The sequence below is a fragment of the Carassius gibelio genome, chromosome B25 (assembly GCF_023724105.1).
Source record: "Carassius gibelio isolate Cgi1373 ecotype wild population from Czech Republic chromosome B25, carGib1.2-hapl.c, whole genome shotgun sequence".
Taxonomy (NCBI): Eukaryota; Metazoa; Chordata; class Actinopteri; order Cypriniformes; family Cyprinidae; genus Carassius; species Carassius gibelio.
Window position 1 is genome coordinate 17,878,134 of NC_068420.1, and position 12,882 is coordinate 17,891,015.

At 38.0% G+C, this 12,882-nt stretch overlaps 1 protein-coding gene across 4 annotated transcripts in view; it reads right to left on the minus strand.

Annotated features, from left to right (window-relative positions):
• Positions 1-12,882, minus strand: part of LOC128014211 (dual specificity protein phosphatase 8) — a 53,803-nt gene that overhangs the window by 7,089 nt on the left and 33,832 nt on the right. Inside the window, exon 1 of one of the 4 annotated variants that reach the window (XM_052597597.1) lies at positions 1,127-1,616. The exons of the other annotated variants lie outside the window; for them this stretch is intronic. Coding sequence (XP_052453557.1) covers positions 1,127-1,244 — 118 coding nt within the window. The 5' untranslated portion in view covers positions 1,245-1,616. Of the gene's footprint in view, positions 1-1,126; positions 1,617-12,882 lie in introns of those variants that run through there. 4 annotated transcript variants of the gene reach the window in all.

The window sequence follows — 12,882 nt, forward strand, 5'->3', positions numbered from 1 at the left end:
ATCTACAGTTATACAGAGTCTACAATGCTCAGGTCACCACAGACTTGTGCGATACCTAAATTCGACTGCAGCTGCAATACCATGTTCCCCTACTGTGCAACAAAGCAGAAAAGGTAATAAGGTTACATTTTTTCAGATATGGCCATGAACTGTCGAGCTGCATTTGTGTTTAATAAGTGCACAGTTCATTAACTCCACCCTTTGATATCAGTTCATTGTCCTGCAGCACCTGACCTCTATCCTTAGGAGCCCCTCAGTTTTCATCTTTTCAGCTGAGCTCTATAGCCCCTCTCACACAGGCTTCCATTCAAGGCTCTACATCCAGCAGCATTGATGGGCCCCTGAATGAAACTAATGCACGTCAACACACACACGCACACACATACGAGTCTCCAGATGCAGAAGACATGACGCCATTGAGGAGCAGCCCCCCATCTGTCCCCATCTCTGTGCGCACACACATACTTATTAGCATCTGAATAAAGGCCCAATGACATCATTGCACACATGCATGCTGCACAATGAGGAACACAAAAAACAGCAGGGGGTTGGTGGCTACCTCATCACTCCCTGCGCTTTGTGTCATGCTTGACAGACTAGAAGTGTTAAACCCCAGGACCTTGTATCATCGAATCATTAACTGTTGGCGCCATCACAATTATTGCATTTCTGCCCTAAAGCCATTACGAAAAACATAGACGTCACCGCAATAAAAGTCAATTGCTTGGCAAAGTCCAACTGTTTAACTTGTATTTGGTGACATCAGTAGAATGCACACGCAACTCAAATATGCACTTGCATGTGTGCATAACGTTGTGAACCATTAACACACACAAAGCAACTGCATTAAAAAATATACTCCAATCAAATAAATCCAATGCACGTCCATTGAATTTTCTACTATTCTAGGAGACAATTACAGGAGCAATACTAGGTTAACGTTAAATTCTTTAACATAAATTTAGGTTAAAGAAAGACACTAAAAAATAATTCTAACATCAGACAAAAATTTTAGGGACTACAGAAAAGAAAGATGAAAAATATTGCATCAACTCAAACCAACGTGCGGTTGACAGGTACAGACGCGAAAGCACCAATGGTCCAGGTGACAACAGATGCTACACACCTCTTAGCTTGCGTTCCTTCCTCATCTTGCGGACTCTGATTTTGAGCCTCATGTCGGTTCGTTCGATCCCTGGCCAGAAGCAGTTCTCCGGAGGGGATATGACCACGTTTAGGGGCATCTGCACCAACCAGTCCAAACCACAGTCCAAGAACTATACGTGTGAAAGGTACTGGGTACCAAGAAAAGATAAGATCCTAAAAAAAATCACTTAGGAGGGAAACTCCACAGGAAAGCAGCAACAACTGCGTCCCACCTCACAGAAACCAGGGCAGAAGAAATGTGTGGTCTTTCCTCAGGAGCGCCACGGATCCTTCCTCGATCTCATTCTGTGTGGCAACAACTGAAAGTGGAGCTCGCTATTGTTGTACAGCCTCCGTTCAAGTCTTTCCCCGCCTCTCTCTCTCTGTGTGACCTTAGAGTGAATGAGCTCATTTGCCGTGAGCATAGTCTGCCCTGTCTCTCTCCTTTCTCGCTTACTTTCACTCTGTCTCCCCCTGTCTTTCCTCTCTCTCTCTCGCTCTTACTGTGTGTTAGCTGAATCTGGCTCATGAGTAAGACATGCAACTACATTCCTTACTCACCCAGCAAATATGCAGCCACCTTAGGGGCCCACTCAATGTTTTTTTTAAAATGAAAATATTTTAAAACCCTCCACTGTTTTAGACTGCAAGTACACAGATAATATATGTACACAGATGCGTTTGTTCTTCTCTTTTAACACTTCTTCTAAATGCTTTAAATTTGCAACAAAGCGCAGTATTTTAAATTGCAAATTAAAAAAAAAAAAAATTATATATATATATATATATATATATATATATATATATATATACACACAGGTATATATATATATATACACAGGTATATATATATAAATATATATGCGCATCTTTTTTGGAATTTTAATTATTTCTACTGATAAGACATTTTTCATCTGAATTTTGCATTATCAACCATTTTCCTGTAATATTTGAGGGGACGGCCGAGTTTGTGCATGGGCCTTTTTCTGATCTATCAATCTAATATTGCGAAAAAAGCTTGCAGCATTTGTTTCTGCTCTGATAACGGAAAAACTATACAGAAAGTTGTAGGTTTGTGTTAGAATCAGGAATGGTAAGAGAAAATTTTGCTTTTATTTTTTTTTACATTCAAACCAAACTTATGTTTTCAGCCAGCAGTTTAATTCCCATCTGGCTAGCGCGGTTCAACAACACATCCTGTTATGTTTAAGAATTAGGTCAGTAGGCAGAAAAGAGGCAGCCTTTCGTGCATGTTTGAACGCATTTGACCAAAAGCGTTTATACTATGAACGCAATCTGGTCGGATTCGCTTTTGACTTCCTCTGGAAGTGATCAAAAGTGGACAAGCTAAAAAAAGCATTTCTGACCCTGTTTAAACCTCTATTTAATGTCAACCTCTATTTAATGTCATTCACTTGCGAATCGGATTGACAAATACGCATCAATACCATGTGCAAATGACCTAAAATGCCTTGTTAGTACACTGTAAAAAGTTTAACTATTATTTACTCAATTTTTTTGGTGAAACATTTTTACACTCAAAAAAATTGAGTAAATTTTAAAGCTGTGAAATCAATGAAATATACTGTTTAAATTGAGTAATTGTAAGTAAAAAAATTAAGTAAATCTGAATAACTGAATAACTTTATATGAGAAATAAAATTAATTAGATATAATCAAAATTATAAAAAACCACAACTGAAATTCTATGTAAAATAAACAAAAAATATTGAGTAGATATAATTGAAATATTGGATGAAATTTAACCAAACAAATGTGCTATGTTTACTACATGTAAAAGTGAATTTAACTTAATATTGGACTATAAATTATCAAAATGTTGCATTCACTTTTTTTTTACACTATTTACCCTTTACAATTAATATAATAAAACCAAATAATGAAAGAAACACATTTTTTTATTAAACATTTATTTGTCAATTAAACATTACACAAAGTCTAAAATCAACCTTTGAAACATTTTATCCATTTTAATATTCCAGTAGATTGCAAAAATTAAAAACTGTAAAGTAGCCATAAGGGAAATGATTAAACCTTATGAAACATTTCATCCATCTTAGAATTCAAGTAGATTACATGTAAAATACGATAGCCGTAAGAGAAATGACATCTTTCTTTGTTCCTGGTGCATACCAGCCATTTGCAGTCACACTCATTACCACTCATTAAACCATAAAAAAAGCAACACTTACATCAATATTAAAGGGATAGTTCACCCAAAAAGATGATGTTGTCATAATGTACTCGCCCTCAAGTTGTCCCAAACCTGTACGAGTTTCTTTCTTCTGTTGAACACAAAATATATTTTAATGAATGTTGGTTAACAGACAGTTGAAAGTTGCCATTGACTTCCATGGTAGGAAAAAAAGTATACTATGCAAAGTCAATGGCAACCTTTAAATGCGTTAACCAACACTCTTTAATACTCGGCTGAATGTCACGTCACTTCACTTAAAATATCTTTTGTGTTCAACAGAAGAAAGAAACTCGTACAGGTTTGGGACAAATTGAGGGAGAGTAAATTATGACAACATTATGTTTTTGGGTGAACTATCCCTTCAACAGAATTAATCCGATAACAGAAACACTTCCATCAGGAATACCCATTCTGTGGGATGATCATGAACCAATACTATGCAAGAAGATAATTTTTTAACCTCTGAACATTAACAGAGAGTTTTGGAGGATCCAGCTCAAGAAACAGTTTTTGGAACAACTCAAGTGAGTACAGGTCTTTCTCAAAATATTTGCATATTGTGATAAAAGTTCATTATTTTCCATAATGTACTGATAAAAATTAAACTTTCATATATTTTTGATTTATTGCACACCAACTGAAATATTTCAGGTCTTTTATTGTTTTAATACTGATGATTTTGGCATATAGCTCATGAAAACCCAAAATTCCTATCTCAAAAAAATGAGTATATCATGAAAAGGTTCTCTAAACGAGCTATTAACCTAATCATCTGAATGAACTAAATAACTCTAAACACCTGCAAAAGATTCCTGAGGCTTTTAAAAACTCCCAGCCTGGTCCATTACTCAAAATCGCAATCACGGGTAAGACTGCCGACCTGACTGCTGTCCAGAAGGCCATCATTGACGCCCTCAAGCGAGAGGGTAAGACACAGAAAGAAATTTCTGAACGAATAGGCTGTTCCCAGAGTGCTGTATCAAGGCACCTCAGTGGGAAGTCTTTGGGAAGGAAAAAGTGTGGGAAAAAATGCTGCACAACGAGAAGAGGTGACCGGACCCTGAGGAAGATTGTGGAGAAGGACCGATTCCAGACCTTGGGGGAGCTGCGGAAGCAGTGGACTGAGTCTGGAGTAGAAACATCCAGAGCCACCGTGCACAGGCGTGTGCAGGAAATGGGCTACAGAGAAGCAGCACTGGACTGTTGCTCAGTGGTCCAAAGTACTTTATTCGGATGAAAGCAAATATTGCATGTCATTCAGAAATCAAGGTGCCAGAGTCTGGAGGAAGACTGGGGAGAAGGAAATGCCAAAATACCTGAAGTCCAGTGTCAAGTACCCACAGTCAGTGATGGTCTGGGGTGCCATGTCAGCTGCTGGTGTTGGTCCACTGTGTTTCATCAAGGGCAGGGTCAATGCAGCTAGTTATCAGGAGATTTTGGAGCACTTCATGCTTCCATCTGCTGAAAAGCTTTATGGAGATACAGATTTCGTTTTTCAGCACGACCTGGCACCTGCTCACAGTGCCAAAACCACTGGTAAATGGTTTACTGACCATGGTATTACTGTGCTCAATTGGCCTGCCAACTCTCCTGACCTGAACCCCATAGAGCAGGGGTGCCAAACCCTGTTCCTGTCGATCGACTATCCTGCAAAGTTTGGCTCCAACCCTAATCAAACACACCTGCCTTTAATTTTTAAGTGAGCCTGAAGACCTTAATTATTTGCTTCAGGTGTGTTTGATTAGGATTGGAGCTAAACTTTGCAGGACAGTCGATCGCCAGGAGCAGGGTTGAGCACACCTGCCATAGAGAATCTGTGGGATATTGTGAAGAGAAAGTTGAGAGACGCAAGACCCAACACTCTGGATGAGCTTAAGGCCGCTATCGAAGCATCCTGGGCTTCCATAACACCTCAGCAGTGCCACAGGCTTATTGCCTCCATGCCACGCCGCATTGAAGCAGTCATTTCTGCAAACGGATTCCCGACCAAGTATTGAGTGCATAACTGAACATAATTATTTAAAGGTTGACTTTTTTTGTATTAAAACACTTTTCTTTTATTGGTTGGATGAAATATGCTATTTTTTTGAGATAGGTATTTGGGGTTTTCATGAGCTGTATGCCAAAATCATCAGCATTAAAACAATAAAAGACCTGAAATATTTCAGTTGGTGTGCAATGAATCTAAAATATATGACATTATGGAAAATAATGAACTTTATCACAATATGCTAATTTTTGTGGGTCTTGGGATATCTCAAATCCAATGCATATGTGACTCCCAAAAGATAGCAGCAGGCTCTGCTGAGATTCCCAAGATTGCGGAGGACAGTGATGCCCTCAATCACAACTCCTACATCGCTGACTACCCCATCATTGTCCCGAAGGATGTAGATTTTTATGACCTCCTCTGCCAACTCTGCTTGTACGAAGACAGGTAGATCAGCTGAACCCTACAGGCAAATTTTAAAGATAACTGGTTAGAGCTTACATTCAAACCTGAATGTTACAAGAAAGCGACAAATACACAAAACAAATAGCACCTGAAGAAGCAAACATTCTGTTGGACCATATGATAGGTAAAATCTCAAACAAAGTTTACTAGGGGGAGGAGTTGCAAAAATTAACAGCATTCTTCTTAACAAGAGGACAGGTTAATTTTCTACATAGGGACATTTATTTTTAACCATAAACCTAAAAGAAAAATGAAAAGAGACCAACTGCGAGCTTCTATGCTGTAAATCAATGCTATAGGCTTTTATTGAGGTCCGCATTATTTCAACCAATTTCTTTATAAACATGTTTAATATTTAAGTAAAATGACTAATGGTTTTGAAACAAAAAAGCTTGTTTAATTGCACTACTTGAAATCAAACTATTTAAGGATGCAAAATTAAACTGATCTGTTTCAGGGAACAAAAATATTACTTTAATTAAAATTAAAACAATTTACCCCTCACCCAGCCTCCCATGTCCTTCAATACCCACCAGGTCTATATACCCATATATATAAAATTACTAGCCAAATGGCGATAGAGGGTGGGGGGGGATAGACAGTTGTTTTTTCTGCATTTTTTTTTTAAATAAATGCAAGCTTAATGAGCTTAAGAAACTTATTTTAGAAACATTAAAAAGCTTACTGTTTTCAAACTTTTGACCGATATTGTATGCGATCTAGGTTTCAGTGCACTAGAATGATTTTACAACGGAGCAGGCCTTAAACTGGCTGACTCCCTATAGTGGGAGCTGATTAAAACGCACCAGTCTATGTTATGTCCACGCCATTTTAAATACTTTTGCATGGCGTATTTGTAGTGGCGATTTAAGAGCTCATACTTGAGTTCATGTAGTAATTATGATGTTTTACAAAAACGTGACAGCTTTTTACAAGACAGAATGTTGTCATTTGAAAGTTCATAAATGATGTGTTCCCTTTTGACAAGCCACTGACCCCAAAGGGGAACCTGTACAAAATCGTTTTCCATTGGGCATGTATAGTTATAGTTGCTTGACCACGGTACACTTATCGTTAGACTTTCAAATGGCGGTTGAAATAAACGGTGATCCAAATAGTACGAACGTTAACCCACTCCAAAAAAAAAAAAAAAACCCTAACACACATATCGCTGCCCCACTAACTAACTTAGAAAACTAAACTGTTAAGTACACGTACACACGGTCAGTGTTTAATCAACTTTTGAATAAAGTATTGCAAATATACATCGTTATAAAATGACTACTTACAGGAAATTCGAGTAATGCTGTTCACGTCGTTGCTGAGAAAAGCAGTCCTTCAGTGACAGGTGCCTCTTGCTTGAGCCACGAAACTTGTTAAACTTCTTAAGATGACGCAAAATACAAACACAATTGTTGGGAAATCCTTAATAATTAACTTCTGAATTAAACATCACAAACATATTTAGTTTTAGCTGACAAAATTTCATAACGTACCACGATATGACAGGAGTGCGGGTCTTGCCGTTGCTGAGGAAACTCAGGAAAGCCGTCATTCGGGTGACTTCGATTAAGCTACGAAACTTGTTGAAGATGACGTAAAATACAAAGACAACTGTTAGGAAATGCTTAATAATTATTAACTTTATAATAAAGTGTTACAAACGTAAGTAGGATTAGCTGACTAACGTTACTTACCAGGAGTTGCGAGGAGTAAGGCTAGTCGACGTCTCTGCTGAGGAAAGCAGATTTTTTTTTCCTGCGGAGCTGCACACGTGATCACTTTAGCCGCGAAATTTACTCAATTTATTTAAACCGTCATTTATTAAGCTGGAACTTTATTTAGGAAAATTGGTAGGAAATACTTAATAATTTTAGTTTCTAAAACAGATCAGTACAAGTAAATAATTATCAAATATTTCTATTAGAATTCACCAGAAATATTGAGGGTATATTAAAAATATAATTAGTTAGTTAAATACTTATTTATTTTCATTACATAAACTTAAATAATATATGTAAATTTTAGAGAAATTATTTGTTGGATTTTTAATTATTATTTTTAACCTGACCCACTCAAAATATCACTTAAATGATTTCAAAAGATTTTATTAAGTAAATATAGCTCTTTATTTTTGTGAAATTTACTAAGCCACTGAATTATTTTTTACAGTGTACCAGCCATATAACGTTGCACTAGCTAAACTAAGATCATGGGTTCGATTGCCAATAAATGGAAATATTAAATGCATGACAAACACGTCTGAGAAATGTGTAAATCTAGTTTAGTTCAATAAACTAAAAGTCTAATACATATATCCATGTGCTGTAAGAACACACCAGCCTAAACATGCTAAACTTGCTAGTAATAGAGAAAGCACTGCATGAAGTAGTTACAGTGACTGTTATAAGCGCATAAAGCATTCCTGCTAAAAAAGACCAAGTCCAGGGTGGTCGATGCTGGTTAGTTCTGGTTGTATCATTCATTACTTTGTGAAAGTTTACCACATGCATCAAGAGTAAACATCTTAATGGCGGAGTATGATGCTTGTAAAGGTGCAGTAGAGAGAAGCTGTATCGGATTACAACACATTACACTGCAGGATCATCTATCAGGTAAAGTAGAGGAACCGCATCATTCATGCAGTTTGGCAACAACTCCAAAACCCTATATGTGCATAATATGAAGTGCTGCGCCAATATATTGAATGTTTTTATACAGCACTTTTGGGGTCTAACAGAGGATGGTGTGTGCATGGAAGAGGAATTTTTGTGCAAATGCATGTGTGGAGTAGGAGGGGGTTAGCGCTGATAGCGGTTGTTGTCAGAGCACCAGTGTCATGCGATACATAGATACATCACTCCATGATGTCATGCTTACAGGGCCCCAGCTGTCATGCCTGAGGTGTGAGGTAGCCTCCAGTTGAGCGCAACGCTAGCTCCAATCACTCAACACTCACATGTGTGCATCAGTCTAAGTGTGTCCAAATCCCCCTGTCTGTGATAAAACAGTGTGAAATTTCGCTGGAGTTTGACATACATATCACATAAATGGATCCCAATGGCACATCTCTCATTTACACTCACGATATGGGGCGAGGGAGCTAGAATTCTCACTGCATGATTAAGCTTCTAGATGTCTTATGTATACAAGCCATAAGTGAAGTCATGGAAAGAAAGAAACACAACACGTGTGTGTAGACATTACATGCTATGCATGTGTAGCTATATTGTTTTACTGCCAACAAAGCCGCAGATACATGCCATACTGCAATAAATGTGTCTTTACCCCTGGGCTGAACAATTAATCGTAATAAAACAAAAACTGCAATATGACTTAGTGTGATTATAAAATCTCTGCGTCTGCTCTGAGTTTGGGAATGCAACATGCGCCAATCATCTTCTATTGTTGTAATGAGAAGCTTTAAGGGCTCCCTGCAATTTTCCAATATTAGCTGGTTTAACATTTGTGTGATATTAAAATAATAAGTAAATATAATAAACAGCACAGCAAAATTTGATTTTTTGTTAATTATATTTTTAAACACCTTAAGGTTTTCTTCCCCAAATCATTCAGCCCCAGGTGTACCGGCATTAAATTATCATCATCCTCTGTTGCACCCACCTGTTGATGAGGTTTAATGAGATGCACATGGGCGCTGCAAACTTGCTATTTTAAGTGTCATCTCGGACATATCCCAGCCGTTAGACAGCAGCCCACAACATTTTCAGATGTAGGACTTTCCACACACGTGATGGTGACACATTTGAATACCACTGATCTGGCTAATTTACACTATTAAAAATAAAGGTTCCAAAAGGGGTTTTTCGCAATGATGCCATAGGAAAAAAAAAAAAAAACATTTTTATGGTTCCCCAACGAACCTTTTATTAAACAGCTCTTTTGTTCTTTTTTTCTAAAGATCCTTTCACAGTACAGAACCTTTTGTAGAAAGAAAAGGTTCCAGGAATATTAAATGTTCTTCATTTAACCAACGATGCCAATAAATAACATTTACTATTAAGAATTTAGGAAATGAAAACCATTTGCGGATTTGAACCCAACGAAGATTGCTCCATGAACTGTGTTCTTGAGAAAGACAGTTCCCAGATTGCTTGTTTCTGAATTAAGTGTACTGTAAATCACTTTTTCCTCTTCCAACTTCTTCACACCACTAGTTTTACTGTAAAGCTGCAAATCCTCTTACAAGAGGATATGGCTTTTGGTCGGAGATATTGCTGTGACTCAATGTTTCTCTCAATTCTTCCAAATCTCATATAACATGTCGAGCTATGAGGTGATAAAACAGCATTGCTTGACTCTTATATTAGTTTTCATTTAACACTGCCAATCCTGTTAAACAGCATTAATGCCAAAAAGACCATGATCTAGATCTTGCATAGTTCAGAAAAGACTCGAGGCTTCTAAGTGCAATGGCTCAACAGGATGCCGTCACTCAGTGCTGGGCTGAAACCCAGTGTACAGGTCAAAGGTCAAGTTCATTAATCAAGGTCTGCCATGTTTCAGCTACGTTACGCGACAGCCAAAGAAGGACCCAGTTTTAACCGGTTTTAACACTTCTGGAGGCCAGTTACATCAGATTAGAATTTTTAGACGTTTTGCAAGGACTTGTTTATAGCCAAAAGCATAAAACAATCTTATGTGATTCATACAAGTGAATGATGACATTTGTGGGATTAAGCAAGAAACTTGTTCACTTGTCACTGCGAGCTGTGAAAAAGACAAAAACAAGGCATCCTGAGAAGACCTACTGACCAACTGTTGCACTCCTTCCTTTTTCCTAAGCTTAACATTAATGGCGCAATGGCAGAGGTTCAAATGTAGGGGGAAAAGAGAATTAAATGGAGAACTCTGTAATAAAACTGCAGTTGGAGTCAGTTATGAAATATTCAATAAATATCACTACTGTAGCTGCAAATTTCATTTAGAGCAGCCATGTAGTTTCACATTGTGCCGTTGATGATTTGAACATATGTTTTGTTTTGTGAATAAAATTTATTCGTTGAATTTGAACCGACACCTGCAAAAACTATTTGCTTCCAATTTTTAATTTGGACCAATGGACCTGATATATGGGGAAACATGCATTAAACAACACTTCTGTTTTATATTTATATTTGACCACATTTCATGCATCATCTATTCCCATGTTGTCCATTCTTTCCTTACACAAGAAGTAGGATTGATTGAGAAACTAGGGTTGATCTATTAATATGGACGAAGGTCTCTGTTCCCCAACCCTTCCCCCTTAAAAGACAGCAAAAGAAAGCAATCAAACCCCCTGTGGAGAACTATGATGTCATCGGGCCACATGTAAACCAGGAGAGAGCTCTCCAGAGAGGGTTACACAACTGGGAGGATGTGCTTCATGTGGGAAGGAAAGGGGGGAGATGGAAAGAGAGAGAGAGATAAATGAGAGGGAGTATTAATGCTTGCAATAAGACAGCAGAATTATGACAAAGCCCACATTCTTTACACAGGGGCTTCAAGCTCCACTGGAAATCCAAATTTAGCCGAAAATGGAATGGAAGGATTGTGGGCCCCTATCAGGAAATGAGCGCCGGGTTGCGTCACTTGTTTGTGTATGTGTATGTCCTGTGTTCTGCAAACCTTTCCTGGAATTCATTGCATTCTTGAAGAGCCACCAAAACCTTTGTAACTTTTGGAGGAGAATAGGACAAGGGCTGTCAATTAAACACGTTCATTTAGAACTGGAACATTACCTGAAAGAAATCACCAAATGGAACCACATACATCTGATGTGAATTCTAGAATAATGAATTTTCCTACCATCAGAGCAACTCAACTCCCAGCTAATTTTCATAAATGGAACAGTTTGCATCAATCTTCTGAGTATTTTACTGAATATGAGTGGATATATATAGAGTATATATAATGTACAGTAGTTTGGAAATGTATTCCTCAATTTAAGTGTACTTAATGCTTTTATTTTTTTAAAGGGAATTTGGATGGTAGGTAGATTCAAGGAAAAGAAAGGGTGAAAAAAGAGGGAGAGGAGAGGTAGATCATGTCATGCTAAAAGTATTTGGCACTGGTCGGCCAGCGGGCATTCCTTCGTTTCTTCAGCTTGTTTCTCAGAATTGATATAACGCATATAATTTGAGGTCTATGAAAGCACAGAGAAACTATAGCCAAGTTTACAGCGGGCCATATGTAGGACAAATGCTACTCATTTCTTCATACCGCAAAGTGGTGTATGTGTATGTCGAGGGTACAGGGTGGAGACTGAAAGGTCATCTTTTCGACCTTTTTGCGAATCTGTGGCGTGTATATGTGTGCTGTTCAAGTAGGCGACTGGCGCCAGATGTGATGACCACAGGAGCCTGAACTAAAAATAGAGCCATGCTCTAATCAGAAAGCTATACGACCAGAGAAAGAGTTGAGTGTGTGTGTGTTTGTTGAAAATAACAGAGCACCAAGAACGTCCCTCGAGAGCTTACCTCATCCTAATGGCAACAGTGGCTCTTTTTCAATAGAAACATTGATCCCCATGCTGCTCCGGGACGATAATGGAAATGGGTTATGTAGACACGGGAAGTCAAACTGCTGCATGCAGTTTTAGATGTTAACCATCTAAAGTGACTCATACATATTTTAAAGATTGTTGGTAACCAAAGAGTTGACGGTAGCCAATGACTTCCAGGTTTAAGAGGGATTTTATTGTTCAAATCACGTTGCTTTGCTCAGTTTGTTGTACTATTCCTCACTTATAGGACACTTTAGATAAAAGTGTCTTCTAAATAAACTAGAATCTAAAGAAAATGTGGTGCTTGTCCATGCAAAACTCAATACCACAATGCAAAGGTGTTTTGGGTCGTATCAGGGGAAATGCAATGTGGTTGCTAGGGTGTTCTCTATGGTTGCTAGGTGTTTTTATATTGGCCCAAATCAAAAACAGGCCACCACCAAGGGTTCTGCTAAAATCTCTCCAAATCTGTTGCCATGAAGAAACAAACTCATGAGGTTTGCAAGAATTAGCCTAAGTTCCAACACTTCTCATCTTATGTGATGCCATTTTTGT